We start from the raw sequence: 16,989 nt of genomic DNA, 5'->3' as shown, positions 1-16,989 counted from the left end.
AATGTCATGTAATACAAATTAAAATAGAGTACTGAATATAACAGCCCTCTCCTTACTTTGTAAGATAGTCTAATAAAAGCTAAGTTACTTCTCCTGTCATCTTCACTGTGGCTTCTCTGATCCAAATCCACAGTCTGAACAGGTAAGCCAACACAGGGAGACAGGAACAATGGACGTAACATTAAAGACATGCTTTGCTGGATGCTCTTTCCTCAATTTCAAAACCTTCCTAGTCCAAGAGCTACAAATTTTCCAAGTCTGTTTCAAATGCCTATAAATGAAAATATATTATAAAATACCTTATTTCATCAGTGTCTGGTACTTTTGTGTAAGGGAGAATGGCTCGGACACGCCTTCTATCTTCTACTGGCTAGAAACCATAAAAAAATTGATTTACAGAATAAAACTTTTCTATGTCAAAGTCAAATTGGGTATGTCCACATAAAAAGTCAATAAAAATCCACATTATAGAATCCTAGGATCAAACTATTTTTTACTGGGGCTCTAAAAATACAAATCCTAGAAATGCTCATCTTGTTGTGTTTTTGTTTTTACAAAAATTCTTTTAACAGTATAACCAATGTTTTTAACCAGGTATTATGAGTTATCACTTAATTTTAACTAAACTGCAGAACATATAAAGTAACCTTTCTCCAATAATGCACAAGACATTTCAGAATCTTAGAGCAACTTCAGCATTAGTACTAGGATATCAGTAATTACTCCTCATTTACTAAGAAATATTTGTTAGGGTATCATCATACCGTATGATAAAAAATCTGGTAAACACAAAGTAAAATCACTCTTTTAAAAGAAGTTGCCAATTTTGCTCTGACACTACAACCAGAATTAAATCTTTAATTATATAATAAACATCACAAGAATCTGAACAAGAGCTAATCCTATTAGTAAAGTGAAATAATCAAGTTTTGAAAGACATTTTACTTGCCTCTGGCGGTGCAACTGGATAAAGCAGTTTTTCTCCTTTAAGCAAACAGGAAACATGACTGTAATAACCTATTAGGTCTGACAGAGAAGAAAAACGTCTTCCACCAATGTAGTAATCGCCACACATAGCAATAATCCTATTTGTACAGGAAAAAAAAAATACAATATAAGAAAAACTTTTATAGTCAATTTTTAAGACCAAGTTCCATAGAAATTAGACATCTGTAATTCTCATACTTTTCCTTTTACCTGCATCCCTGTATTAAAATACCACTTATTAATACCTTCACCATATCCAATTTAGTTGAGGCTATTTCTTTTTGAAAAGATATATGCATGCATTTGAAATGAAATACATATCTGACTTATAAACCTCAATTACTTAATTCATTAAAATATTTATAAATCCATCCTCAGATACCTCTCCTTACTTTCCATATTTAAGACAAAAGAGCAATTTTAATAATTTTCTTAGGCTAAAAGTAGCTTATAGAGCTCTTGAAATATTTAGAGTATAATAATTTCACATTCCACATGTGTGATGATAGTACTTTTAAAGCATATTTTAAAATCTAAAAATTAAGGGTATACAAACACTTTATCATTTAACTTTACAGGCACTAGATTTGTTTCAACATCTCCCATAAAAATGAAATCAAAGACAATACTATATGTAAATATATTGATACAGACTTTTATAGCTGTACTTGAAAATCCAGATACCTGTTTAACTGAATGAATGTCTAGAAAGAGTTTCAGAACAGAGAAGGTAAAATGAAATAAAGGGCACTTTTAAAATACAGTTTCTGCATTTTTCTATCACTCAGTGATCTTAAAGTATACATTTCCATCATTTCTGCTTTACCAAAGTTTCTTTGTAATTCTTTGTATTTTAAAAGCAGTAACTATATTTATGATCAGCACAAAAAAGTCCAATAATACTGTTTTTAAACAAAAATATAAGCATTAATAATATCTATTCTAAAACACTTATTAAATCATTTAATTGAAAACACATTTCTTTATCCATTATTTCAATGTCACTACAGCAGGTATACTTATGAATACTACAGCAAAACAGCTATAAGATGTAGCCTCATAATAGGAATAAAGACTTACCTAAAATGGTTGACAACGCTCGTCTGGCTAAGAAAGGAAAGTACAAAGGACCCTGGCCTCCGATCACTCTCTCTTATAAGGTAACTGCCGGACTTCCCTGCTTGCCTGAGGCGTTCTTCTGCTATAGTTCTATCAAGTTTTCCATGATACCACCTAAGAAAGAAAGTTAAAACATAAGAATAAAAATAGAAACCATAAAATTACTATTGGTAATTGAAAAACATACTATGACAGACTTTGCATACCTACATGTAACATTTACATTTTACTCTGAAACATTCATTCCAATTTTAACTCAATTATTTTTAATTTCCTAGTCTCTCAAAAATAATGAACTCATTTACTCACTTTTTAATCTGTTGTATAAAGCTCAGGCTTAACTAAACACCTCACATATTCACCTCTTCTATTTCAGCCGATCTCTTGAACCCCTAGAACTGTCTATCTGTTCAAGATACAAACACTTCTTACAATCAAATGCCTAATTAGAAAAATAAGAGTAAGATGGACAAATGGAAATGATACTGTCTAAAGGCTACTATTCTCATTTTCCATTTCAATATGAAACTGGTTATTTCCTTTTGTCTTAAGATGATCCACTCCATAACCACACATTTGAACTCTTCAAATACAACAGGTGGAAAATAAATAATAACTTTGTCTATTTTCCTGCTCTCAATTTAACTATCTTCTACCTACCATACTACTAGATAATCTGCTTAAATGAGTGGCTACAACCCTAGCATCATTCACACTACCAATCTAGGCCTATAAAAGCCACATGGATTGAAATAAACAAACGGGAATTTTCATATGAGCATAGTAACAAATCTACAAAGTAATTGTTATAAAATATTTTTACACTTTCACTATATTAGTCATCCAAATTTATCCTTGGTACTTACAGTCTTAACTTGAAACACTGAGAGGAAAACAATAAACATTTACATTAACAATACATTGACATATTATCTAGCCATAAATTGACAGTCAAAACTATTTAAGTACTATGACTGTTTCTGTAAGCTTGATGTAGTGAAAGTTTACTATTCTTGACTTCTTAGTTTATTACAAAAAAAACACACTTAAAAGTTCTCACAAGAATTATTTTTAATTTTCTTCTAAAACCCAACCTATTTATTTGAAAATCTGTGTATAAGACAAATAAAATAATGAAAAAACAGTCATGGAGCTTCACTGTAACTTAACAGGAAAAAACAATTGTAAACCATTAGTATTAGAGGAAGAAGCCGAACAACAAATAAACACTGCATTCCTCTAAAATCCTAGTCTTCACTTCAACCATTCTTTGAGGCTGCTGCTGCTGCTAAGTCACTTCAGTCGTGCCCGACTCTGTGTGACCCCATAGATGGCTGCCCACCACGCTCCCCGTCCCTGGGATTCTCCAGGCAAGAAAACTGGAGTGGGTTGCCATTTCCTTCTCCAATGCATGCAAGTGAAAAGTGAAAGTGAAGTCGCTCAGTCGTGTCCGACCCTCAGCGACCCCATGGACTGCAGCCTACCAGGCTCCTCCGTCCATGGGATTTTTCCAGGCAAGAGTACTGGAGTGGGGTGCCATTGCCTTCTCCGTCTTTGAGGCTACTGACAAGCAAATTTAACTATTAAGATCTGTGTTTTTTGAAGTCTAATAGGAAAGGCTTGGACCAATGATCATTTAAAGCTCTTTGAAAAGCTAAAATTCAATTACAGATGATCAGAACAAAATTTTGAAATTCCAGTCTCGAAGTTTATTTAGCTGTGAAAATACATGGTTCAACTTTGGAATGTCAAACAGGTACATTCCTTATTACCTGAAGTAGTGGAGTTAACACAGAGAGCAGATTTACAGGTTCAATAGAGACAAAATTAAGGACAGTTTGAAACAAAGTATTTTTGTGTACTTGATATGTTAAATTTCTGTTGTATTTTAAGGAAAACATCAAAATTAAAAAGATTTTTTTTAATCTCATTTTGTGAGCTCACTGTAAGATGATACATGGAGGTTCATGAGGCATTACACAATCCTATGTTATAATAAACCCATAGCTAAAGGCTTATATCTGTGATTTTCAGTTTTTACATCTAAGTACTTTCTGTAAGATTCTGGCATTCGAACACGTATTCAGTTCAAGACAGACTTAAAACTAAATAAACAACTTTTGTTTCCTGATTATAAGTAAGTCCCTTTATGCAAAAATCCCTTAAGTTTTTAACACATTAGGTAAAACATGTCAATTCTTGATTACGACTATAACAAAATTATAGGCATATGAGCATATATGGAGTTGAATGTGATTCTCAAAAGTGTTCAAACATTACACTGCTACAAGTCTCTGAGGTTCAAGGAAAAAACCTGAATGGTCTTACTCAGAAAACTTAGAATTTCTTGATCGATGTTCACTTCAAATTATCAAGATGAATCATACTAACAAGAATATTTCAACTGCATCTGCACAGATAAGATGGTTGCAATGGCACCTCTGCTGCTGCTGCTGCTAAGTCGCTTCAGTCGTGTCCGACTCTGTGCGACCCCATAGACGGTAGTCCACCAGGCTCCCCCGTCCCTGGGATTCTCCAGGCAAGAACACTGGAGTGGGTTGCCATTTCCTTCTCCAAGAGATTAAATGGACTGGTGAGACTAGGACTTACCAGAAACCTCCATAATCATGGTCAAGTCTCTAAACTTTGTACCTCATTACCATCACTTGTAAAAAGGGGGGGAAATAATCTTCATCTCAGCCTTAAAATATATTAAATATTTGTCCTAAACTCCTTCAGAGAAATACATAAAAATAAAAAAGCACTACCACAGGCTGTATAGGCACATAATAACTAACTTCACAGAAGGTTGCATAATTATAAATAAATACATACAAAATTTGATACATATAAACAATATACACAGACTACAAGACTAAATCAACGTCATCAATGAAAATCTCAAATTGTATACTGACTCCTGTATTTGTGGATCACCTAAGCCTCAGTTATCTTCCTATTTTCCAGTCTTGTTTACTTTCCATCTAATTTTGGGACGAGGACAGGAAATACCAATCTTTGTTTCTACTAAAATACTGATTTTAAGAGGAAATTTCTTTTCCCAAAAAATCTCTTTGAACTTTACAGATCACACATATTAATTGACATTGGAATACTCTCATTCCTCCTGGCAATTCTAGGCTTCTAGAAGCCCTCAAATAGCCTCATTCTGCCCCAATGTGGATATATATGTTTTTCTCAGCTAGTTTTGCCATTTTGTTAAGAAATCTTACAAGCAGACATAGTAGACACTACACAATCACTGTATCTAAGATAAAACATCTGACATAAAACATATTAAGTAAGTTAACTAGAAAAGACAAGTTGGGCAAGCTACAGGATCATTGTATTTCTAAATCTAGAATCACATAAATGTTTTTATAAATGCATGTTTTACACTGGTGCAGTATGTTTAAGGGACTTTGGAGAGGCTAATCAGGTAGAATAATAAAGAAATCTGTACAATAAGAAAGCAACCTGGTATGAATATAGACAGACACTTAACTCGAACCATTTAACTAACCTGGCAATACTAAATGGAAACTGTCTACTCAGTAGAAAACAATTAAAATAGCACTATCAACAAACATCCTTTGTCTAAAAAGGAAACTACACTGAAGCTCCTAGCAGGTCACTTTTACTTTCCACCAGGCTATTCCTCCTAGTTATGCCGCTGACAAGGCACCTAAGTTCTCAGAGAAACATATGCAGAAATCTAACTGCCGACACATTTCTTGTCACCTGAACCACCTGGAACGCTGTGTGCCTGGTCGTATCACAAACTAAAGTTTTTCTGTAACTCTCAAAGATGTGTTAAGCAGATTTTCTCACACATGCCGTCCTTTCTGAAATTAAAATGGTTATTTCAGACTGGTAAGACATAAACTAAAAACATATGCTAAAACTACTATAAACCTCCTGCAACTTCCATTTCCTCTTAACAAACACATTTCTTACAGTTGTACAGTGTAAGCTGGTGGTTAACAAAAATAAATGGACTTTTTAGAGGGGAAAGTAAAGATACCTTACAGTAAACGATTTTATTCAGTCTTTTTTTTCCCCCATATCACTATGCAGACAGACTAAAATCTGGTCACTAGTAATTCACCTGAACAATCACTAGACTAAGTCTAAGAGCTGTAGTATCCTTAGACCAACTACAGTAAAATTAATATTCATGTGTATGTTCGACCTCTTGAGTATACTTGTATGTTCAGCAAGTAAGCAGTATGTATGTGTGTCTATGCAGCTAGTTATATATCTCATATTAAATTAGCTCATGAAAAAAGCAGAAATTCTATTTCCTTTTGCCACAGGTGACATATTTACAGTGTTTTGGACCTTGAGGTTCAAGTTCTGGAGGAGTAGTTTTAAGGAAACAGCACTATTATATATTCACAAATTCAGTTTACTGACAGACTGATCCTACTAAAGGTAGGACCAAATAACATGATGCTTATGCAATCAAAAATTTACAGTGAAGTGCACTCAACCAAGATAGTCTTGTTCTCACTAACCTAACTCCTATCACCTCAAAAAATAGATAATGAAAGGCAGAGAGAGCCAAACCATTTCCAAAAATGCTGTACACTAATCAAACACATTAAAGAAATTTTTTTAAAGTAACAAAATAAAGGAAAAGCATAATACTTATTAACAGGAAACTAACAGTTCCTACCTCACATCTTCCAGCTATTATATCTGTGGAATTTCATTTATCAGAAAACTACCATTTTTTACAGTTTAGTTTTCCTTAGAACTTCAACAATTATAGTTCATGCCAGTAACTAAGAACACAATGTGGGAGACCTGGGTTTGATCCCTGGGTTGGGAAGATCCCCTGGAAGAGGACACGGCAACCCACTTCAGTATTCCTGCCTGGGGAATCCCCATGGACAGAGGAGCCTGGAGGGCTACAGTCCATGGGGTCACAAAGAGTAGGACACGACTGAACAACTAAACACAGCACATGCCCCTTTTGGGGCAACAAAATGAGATTCGTGACCATCTATCTGGTCCAATGAATTATTACTGTAACACAGTTGTAAACTATCTTGAAGGGCAGTTTTTCTTCTTAAAAATACTTTAAAAAAAATTTTCACAATGTTCTATCTAAAACTTTGGAGGGTATGGTGATTCAGTGGCTACCTACTGTAATTACAACATTTCTTACCCTGTATTTTAAGATATATCTTTAAAATACTGAGTCTGAAGTTTAAAAGCAAACTTTAGTCTGGCATGGTATGTGCCAAGCATTGTGCTACATGGTAGAAAAACAAGTTACCACCACAGAACACCACTACATGTAAGTTTATGGTTTCTGATCTCGAGGAGAACACAGACAAAACAGGCAACGGTAATCTGGTACAGCAAGTACTAGAATGTGGGGGCAAACGGAAAACTTCAGTCTTAGCATTTTAGTGTGCACCTTCTGAAAAAAAACTGATGGCTAAATGGAAACCTACAAGGTAAGGAGCAACTAATTCAGAGAAAGCAAAGGACTGAGAATGGGAGAAAGATGTCACAGGCAGAGGGAAAATGTAAAGGCAAGCAAAGGCCAAAAAAAGCTTATATACAGATATGGGAACATGAAAATATTTTAAACTTTCAAAATGTACTTTGCAAGTCTAACTCTTATCAGATAATATGGAAAGAATATAACCTCCTGAATCAGACTAGACTTAAGACCTCACTCGTTGAACTTTCTCGGTACCTCAAAGAGGATCTCAAAGAACATTTTAAAAGTTCAAAATATTCTCAGATCTATCCACTCATCTGCTCTCAGCAATAATCTCCTGGGCTGGGGATATCAGAATACATCACTCAAAATTCTCCACTGCGAGTCCATTACTCTCTCCTATATGTCCCTATAGGGCTTCCCTGGTAGCTCAGCTGGTAAAGAATCCCCCTACAATGCAGGAGACCCTGGATGGATTCCTGGGTCAGGAAGATCCCCTGGAGAAGGGATAGGCTACCCACTCCAGTATTCTTGGGCTTCCTTGGTGGCTTAGAATGTAAAGAATCCGCCTGCAATGTGGGAGACCTGGGTTTGATCCCTGGGTTGGGAAGATCCCCTGGAAGAGGACACGGCAACCCACTTCAGTATTCCTGCCTGGGGAATCCCCATGGACAGAGGAGCCTGGAGGGCTACAGTCCATGGGGTCACAAAGAGTAGGACACGACTGAACAACTAAGCACAGCACATATGTCCCTTATGCTGCTGCTGCTGCTAAGTCACTTCAGTCGTGTCCAACTCTGTGAGACCCCATATATCCCAAACAAATTACCTTTATTCATTCAAAAATATTTAAGCACCTACCATGTTTAGGTACTGTTTTAGTTTTCCTCCCTATGCTTTTTCAAAATATGTTTCCTATTTAACATTTTTTTAAGGAGATGAAAAGATAATGCAACTGAGCCAAAGGTCATCCTACATTTTTATTTTCTATGGGTTTTTTGGTCTTTATTTCCCCAGAAATTTCTATTTCTCTATTCTCACTCATGGAAATATCTGTATCTCTTAAGCTCAAAGTATAACTTCTGTGATGATGATTCCCAAATTCTTCCAAGGCTGACTTTCCTGTTAAGCTTCTATGTTACCAAGTACCCTCTAAGAAGTTTCAGCTTAAGGTGACTCTGCGTTTATGTCTGTGCATGCATGCACTCAATCGTGTTTGACTCTTTGCGACCCTCTTGACTGTAGCCCACCAGGCTCCTCCGTCCATGGAATTTTCCAGGCAAGAATACTAGAGTGGGTTGCTATTTCCTACTCCAGGGGATCTTCCTGACCCAAGGATCAAACTCATGTCTCTTGTGTCTCCTGCACTGGCAGATGGATTCTTTACCATTGCATCACCTGGGAAGCCCTAAGGTAACTATAGATCAGCAGCTATCCTTAAGCAAACACATACATCCACACACCCCTTCTGCTTTACTCCTCTATACTGTTAATGGAAACAGCAATGGCACCCCACTCCAGTACTCTTGCCTGGAAAATCCCATGGACGGAGCAGCCTGGTGGGCTGCAGTCCATGGGGTCGTGAAGAGTCGGACACAACTGAGCGACTTCACTTTCACTTTTATGCATTGGAGAAGGAAATGGCAACCCACTCCAGGGTTCTTGCCTGGAGAAACCCAGGGACAGAGGAGCCTAGTGGGCTGCCGTCTATGGGGTCGCACAGAGTCAGACACGACTGAAGCGACTTAGCAGTTAGCAGACTCAAAACTTCAAAAGCAAAACTGACTCCTTCCTATTTCTCTAGCCATAACACTTCTGCCAACTTGCAAACTGCATCTCCAACATCACTGGAGTTGCAACATGAAAACTATTCTCTAGTTTTCCATTTCCTCTATTTCCTACTTTGATAGATTTGAACATCTGTCTTGCATGTTTTCTAAAAGTTAATAAAATTATAGATTGTGTATCAAATTACCTAAGAAGTCAGAGAAAAATTTGATTAAATTTTTGAACTTCCACTAATAGAAATCAAAGGATCAGCCTGTATATTCATTTTTTAAAAATTATTTTTCCCTGGTATATTCAATTTTATTTTTACCTGAAGTATATTCAATTTCATATCAATGTTGATTCTTAAGCAAGACAAATACCCATAATTGCTAGGAAGTATTTAATTTGCTTGATTACTATTACATAAAAACAATGGAAAGAACGACTATTGTTCTGAAACTCCTCCTCGTTTAAGTACATAAAACACAATAACACCAACAGCGTTTAACCCTCTCTCAAACCAGCGTTCAAACAGGAGACAAACTGTACTCCGTAATAATTTCAGATTGAGACATTCTCTGAAAACCCTAGAAGATAGCTACTTCTTTAAAAACACAACATTTATTAAAAAGAAAGCTTTTGCCCCTTAGATTAATAAGAGCTGCAAAACAATTCTGTACTTATTTATAAACACAGTGACTATGAAAATTAAAACATCCCTTTTTTAACAATACATCAATTTTAATATTAATATAAAACTATATTTTAAATAATTTCATTCTGCCTAATTCCCAATATAATGCGCTCAACAACATGTATAATATTCAAAAGGCTTTTCTTTAGCATCTCCAAAATATGAGGCGTATATATGATCTAGAACATGTAACCATCAGGTTCACCTGGTGTGATACAGTGTTTTTCACCAGAAATCATTCCTAACTCTACAGCCAGCCATAACTGACAACCTGCATTTCCAACTGCTGGACCTTTCAACCTGGGTATCTCAACTGATAAGTCAAATTCAACACATCAAAAAATGACCTCACCATACTTCCCACATCCTTTCTCTTCCTTCTCCCCTGGTTCTCATCTTGACTTATGTTATACATCAATCCACTCTCCCAAATTATTAACTAAAACTATATATTGCTATATTTTTAAGGTTAAAAAAAATTACACATTGTTCAACCTAGTGGAAACTTCTCATCAGTAGCTCTTAGTCCTCTGTTTATCTCATATCCAACTGGTCAAAAAGCCTGGACAATCCCAAATTCCTTTTATTTATCTAATCTTTTCCTTTCCCACTGTCAGTATCCTTCTTTATCATGTCCTGTAGTAATTCCTGCTCTTCTATTTCCTTTATCTGCGGTAACACTTCCCCAAACAGCTATGCCTGACCTGGATCTCAAAAAACTGAAATGGTCCCCTTGCTAAAAGAATAAAATCCAAACTATTGACATGACATTCAGTAAAGAATTCAGTCCTTTCAGTAAAGAACTGAATTCTTTTCCACTCTTCACAAGACCATGTGTCACTTCCTAAACACATCAAATGCATACCTTCAAGCCTCTATCCCTTTGATCATGCTCTTCCTTTCACTTGAAATGTCCCTACTGTCTTCAGAAATTCATGCCATTCATCATATGCCTATCACAAGTGCCATCTCCTTGAACCTCTGGTCATAATTAATCTTCTTCTATCAAGCTCCAGCTTATTTCTTACACGATTTTTTTGATATTTTGTCTTATTATAATATAGTTACACACGATGGTGTGGTCACTCATCTAGAGCCAGATATCAGAGTGTGAAGCCAAGTGGGCCTTAGGACCACAGACCAAGCTAGTAGAGGTGATGGAATTCCAGCTCAACTATTTAAAAGTCCGAAAAGATGCTTCTGCTAAAGTGCTGCACTCAGTATGTCAGCAAATTTGGAAAATTCAGCAATGACCACAGGACTAGAAAAGGTCAGTTTTCATTCCAAGCCCAAAGAAGGGAAATGGCAAACAAAGTTTAAACTACCATATGATTGTACTTATTTCACATGCTAGCAAGGTTAATGCTAAAAATCCTTCAATCTAGGCTTCAACAGTACATGAACCAAGAACTTCCAGATGTACAAACTGGATTTAGAAAAGGCAGAGGAACCAGAGATCAAATTGCCAACATTCGTTAGATCACAGAGATAGCAAAGGAATTCTAGAAAAACACGTACTTCTGCTTCACTGACTATGCTAAAGCCTTTGACTGTGTGGATCACAACAAACTGTAGACAATTCCTCAAGAGATGGGAATGGGAATACCAGACCACCTTACCTGCCTCCTGATCAATCTGTATGCAGGTCAAGAAGCATCAGTTAGAACCAGACATGGAAAGATGGAGTGATTCCAAATTGGGAAAGGAGTACATCAAGGGTATATATTGTCACCCAGATTATTTAACTTCTATGCAGAATACATCATGCAAAATGCTGGGCGACGTGAAGCACAAGCTGGACTCAAGATTGTCAAGAGAAATATCAACAACCTCAGATATGAAGATGATACCACCCTAATGGCAGAAAGTGAAGAGGCACTAAAGAGTCTCTTGATGACAGTCAAAGAGCAGAGTGGAAAAGCTGGCTTGAAATTCAACATTACAAAAATGAAGGTCATGCCTTCTGGTCCCATCACTTCATGGCAATTAGGGAAACAATGGAAACAGTAACAGACTTTCTTTTCTTGGACTTCAAAATCACTGTGGATGGTGACTGCAGTCATGAAATTAAAAAGACACTTGCTCTTTGGAAGAAAAGCTATGACAAACCTCGACAGTGAATTAAAAATCAGAGACATCACTTTGCCGACAAAGGTCAGGCTTCCCTGGTAGTTCAGCTGGTAAACAATCCGCCTACAATGCAGAAGATCCTGGTTTGATTCCTGGGTCGGGAAGTTCCCCTGGAGAAGGGATAGGCTACCCACTCCAGTATTCTTGGGTTTCCCTGGTGGCTCAAATGATTAAAGAATCCACCTTCAGTGTGGGAGACCTAGGTTCAATCCCTGGGTTGGGAAGATCCCAAGGAGCGCATGGTATCCCACTCCAATATTCTTGCCTGGAGAATCCCCATGGAGAGAGGAGCCTAGTGGGCTACAGTTCATCAGGTCACAGAGTCAGAGATGGTATATTAAACATCAGAGACATCACTTTGCCAACAAAGGTCTGTATAGTCAAAGCTACGGTTTTTCAGACAATCATGTACAGATGTGAAAGTGGATCATAAAGAAGGCTGAGCACTGAAGAACTGATGCTTTCAAATTGTGGTGCTAGAGAAAACTCCTGGGAGACCCCTGGACAGCAAGGAGATCAAACTATTCAATCCTAAAGGAAATCAATACTTAATATTCAACACAAGGACTGATGCTGAAGCTCCAATACTTTGGCCACCTGAATGAGAAAAGCTAACTCCTTGGAAAAGACCCTGATGCTGAGAAAGACTTGACGGCACGAGGAGAAGGGGGCAACAGAGGATGAGATGGTTGGTTGGATGGCATCACCAACTCAATGAACATGAGCTTGAGCAAAATATTGGAGATAGGGAAGGACAGGGAAGCCTGGCATGCTGCAGTCCATGGGGTTGCAGAGAGCTGGACACAACTTAGCTACTGAACAACAACAATATAGTCAGTCACTTTCATATCTGTTTTCTCCATTAGATTTGAAAAGTACTTGAGGATACTAGGACATTTAAGTAATCTTTACAGTCCTCTACTCTAGCACTTGGCACAATCGTAGGCACTGACAGGTGGGAAGCTAAGAAAAACAAATTTGTCAAAAATTCCTGCCTACACTGAAATTTTCAAGTCATAATCCCTGACTGGAATTCACATGGTGAATGCCTTGCATTCTCCCATTCAAGCTATTTCCTCAACCTGCATTGTCCTCCCACCTCCATTCTAGAGATTTTTTATCACTCTTCCCTCCAGGGAACACCATGCCTCCTGGCAGAGCCCAAATTCCACCTCCTCAATGGCATCTCCTAAAGACCATTCTGCCCCACGTGATGGTTTGATCTAAAAATCATCTAGTATATGATGCCTTGTGGTTATATCTGTTTTCCTAGAAGAGAAACTGAGCCGATATTAGTTTCCTCATCTGAATACCCCAACCTCTCCTGCTCTGAACTCCCACAATACTGGCAATCTATACAAATTTCTGACACTCGAAGATGCTGATACTTGGCATCCATCCCATTCAGGAAAATCACTCAACACTCACACCACCCTCTGGCTACTGTTTCTCCCCCACTTACAACAACACAGCTCCTGAGGAGTTTTCTTTGAAGAATGTAGCCCAGTCAATACTGGTCATGCCATGGTACAGGGTACAAGCAGGGTTTTTCACACTGAAAGTGAGAATCAGTCTTCTTCTGAAGGTAAATGCTACCAGATGCAAGAAAGAATCTTTGTTCATTATGCTTGCTAGGTTTTCCACTACTTGTTAGAGCCAGTCTGTAATAACAAAGAATGAAGGTGACAGGATGGAACTAAAGATTCATGAGAACATTCAAATCCCTACTTAGCTATCTGAGATCCCAGTTACAAGCCTACTCTTCCCTTAATTTAGCTGTTCATCTCACCCTTCTATTACCTCTAGACCAGTTTTTTGGTCTCCAGGTCCTATGACATATTTAAAAACTTACTTGACCCCCAAGAAATGTGCTTATGTAAGTTCTTTCTATAAATATTAACAAAAATTGAAACTGAGAAAATTTTAAATTAATAGCAAATATTTGAAATGAACACATAATAGTTACTATTGTCAATATAAAAAACATATTCCTTATGTAAGACAAGTTCCAAAAGAATATTTAGTGAAAAGAGTAGCATTATTTTACATTTGCATATACTCTTTAATAGCTAACTTAAGAGAGCCGGATTCTCATATCTGTTTCTGAATTCAATCAGTTGTTGATTGTTTTGGTTCATAAGTTATGAAAATGGCTATTTGATGTAGCTACTTAAAAGTTAAAATGTAGAATCTAACCACACCCAGAAATGTTCCATACACTGCTATTCAAGTCCACTGGTATGCCATTTATTCATATACATTTTGTAGCATCGTGAACTAGCTAGCCACCTGGCAATATTGGTTCACTGAGTTATGAAGATCTTCCAAATGTTAACATGTTTTATTTTATAATATAAAACTATCACTTTCTTTGTGTGACAACTACGCAGTTGGCCTGTGCTGTTTAAACTGCCATCTCCCCTTTGCCTCGCTCCTAGGAGATAACCTCAACGCACCTGAAAATCCCGTCCAGTTAAGAATGTCTTTGTTTATTGAGAACCTTGGACCATGCCAGACCATTTACACTATTTGCAGTGGAGGACTTGGTTCACCTCTGAAGTCAAACTGATGGAGTAACAAAAGGTCAGCCACAAGGGGGCATAAGGCCTACATGACTAAACCTCAATAAAAATTTTAAACACCAAGGCTCAGGTGAGCTTTCCTGATCAGCAATACTTCATACATCCTGCCCCACACTGTGACCAGGAGAATTAAGAACTGTCTGTCTGACTCCACTGTGCAAGGACAACCAGAGGCTTGCAATTAGTCTCTCCTGGATTCTGATTCTGACCTATGCACTTTCTGTCTTAGCTGATTGTAATCTGTGTCCTTTGGCTATACGAAGCTGTTACAGGGAGCGCAACAGCTTTGCCAAGTTCTGTTGGTCCCCCTAGAAAATCACTGAATCTGAGGGTGGTTTTAGGAACCTTCAGCAACAACCACCAATATAACATGGGTGTTATAAATCCCTTCAGGTAGTAACTATGAAGGAAAAGTGGCACTGCTTTCAAAAAACTGATGTGACTCTGAGTTTGGTAGGTTTTCTTCAAGAAATACAAAGCACCGCATGTGCATATTATACATGTTTTCTTGCTGACCACAGTCATGTTCTAGAGTTCAGCATAAAGGTTTTAATTTTTGTTTTGTTTTAGTAAGATGTCATGTTTGTTGCTAATTCTAGCTATTATAATTGCATATGTGAAGAATATATTGTAGTTTACGGGTTGGCTAGCATTTCAAATAAATGGTTTATTTAAACATTGACCTGAAATTTTTGGAGATGCCTGTCAACTGACATTTTTTCTTAGCCCAAGAAAAGAGTCTAAATTATTAACATTAGAGGTATTATTTTAAATATATTAGGAATTTAAATATAAGTATGCCACTTTATCTTGGAGCATGAGACAAATTCTTAACAAATGATTTTTTTCTTTGGAAACAAGCTGCAAAAATCTCTCTTAAACTATACACAGTCTGTAAATGAGTATAGCATATAAAGGTATATGAAGCTTACAGTATGTAATGTTTCATCCAAATAGTTGTTATATTTTGAAAAAATGCTAAACAATTTTATAGTGTCACAAGAAATCTCTGCCCAGAAAAAAAAAAAAAAAGTCATTGGAAAAGGCATTTAAGTATTTAGAAAGCTCTCAAACTTATAGTGCAGATAACAAGGTTTCCAAAATTCTAATATTTACTTGAATGCTCAAATTCCGCTTGAAAGCACCAAACACTGTCAGTTGCTAAGGGGCTCACTTTGTTCTTTTCCCCAAAAAAACTTCAAATACTCAAGTCTGACCAACCATAGTTTGTCTGTCAGTCATTCTTTATAGTAAGATAGTGAGCCATAAAAGAAGCGGCCAGTTCAGCTCCAACTCAAATAACCACACAACTGCTTTTCAAGACAGTGTGCTTAGGGATGTAGCGTTATGAGTTTTCCATTTTATCACACTAAATATTGAAAAGACATATGCCTGAACTTCCTTGGCGGTCCAGTGGTTAAGAATCCTGCCAATACAGGGGACACAGGTTCCATCCCTGGTCTGGAAAGATCCCACAGGACCTTAGTTGCTGTGGGGCACCTAAGTCCCTGCACCACAACGGCTGAAGCCCCGTGCACCCCAACTACTGAAGCCCCCCAGCACAACTACTGAAGCCCCCGCCTCACATGCTGAAGCCCAGGCTCCCAGAGCCCTATGCGCTGCAACAGAAGCTCTACTGCAGTGAGAAGTCCACGCACCACAACTTGCCAGTAGCCCCTGCTCACCACAACTAGAGAAAACCCACACACAGCAAAGGAAAATCAGTGCTGCGAGAAATAAAAATAAAAGACATGCACTCCAGGATTGCCAATTAATAAAACTAGTAATTTTCACTGCTCCAAAGACATTCTTAATTGAAACGGTTTTGTTTTGGTTTTTTCTTTACAACTATATGGTAGTGGTGAAATCTAGTCCAGTTTGGTGACACTACATTTATTTACACTCAAGTTACAGAAACACTGCTTTGCACCATCAGTGCAAATGTCAACCAAGTAAGAATGGCAAATAATGGCTTAGTATTATGAAAACCTTTACAGAACTCCAAAGGGTCTCAAAGAACCACAAGTTTTGAAGTCAATATCCTAGTCAAAGCAGACTACCAGAGTCTACTCTAGGGAAGCTATTCTAACCTAAACCATCTGAGCTAAGCCTGTCTGCCATCTTTTAAATGGAAGACAAGGCCACTATCAATAGTATAACCCAAAATTGAATTCTTCTCTCTCTATATCTTTACACTAACCTCACCCAGACTCTATTAGTTATGAAGTTGGGACTGTCATTGTTTGTAT

The 16,989-nt window shown here is 37.2% G+C and overlaps 1 protein-coding gene across 4 annotated transcripts in view; it reads right to left on the bottom strand.

The window, feature by feature from the left end:
- RASA1 (RAS p21 protein activator 1) overlaps window positions 1-16,989 on the bottom strand; it is a 115,896-nt gene that overhangs the window by 54,455 nt on the left and 44,452 nt on the right. For 3 of the 4 annotated variants that reach the window (XM_055563582.1, XM_055563579.1, XM_055563596.1), the window contains exons 2-4: window positions 2,068-2,220; window positions 946-1,085; window positions 300-366 (exon numbers count right to left, since the gene is read on the bottom strand). In XM_055563582.1, the coding sequence (XP_055419557.1) occupies window positions 300-366; window positions 946-1,085; window positions 2,068-2,220 (360 nt within the window). Of the gene's footprint in view, window positions 1-299; window positions 367-945; window positions 1,086-2,067; window positions 2,221-13,620; window positions 13,797-16,989 lie in introns of those variants that run through there. The other variant, XM_055563589.1, reaches the window with a different exon arrangement.

This window comes from Bubalus kerabau, chromosome 1 (genome assembly GCF_029407905.1).
Source record: "Bubalus kerabau isolate K-KA32 ecotype Philippines breed swamp buffalo chromosome 1, PCC_UOA_SB_1v2, whole genome shotgun sequence".
NCBI lineage: Eukaryota > Metazoa > Chordata > Mammalia > Artiodactyla > Bovidae > Bubalus > Bubalus kerabau.
The sequence above is the reverse complement of the archived record's forward strand: the minus strand, read 5'-3'. Positions and strand labels throughout refer to the sequence as shown.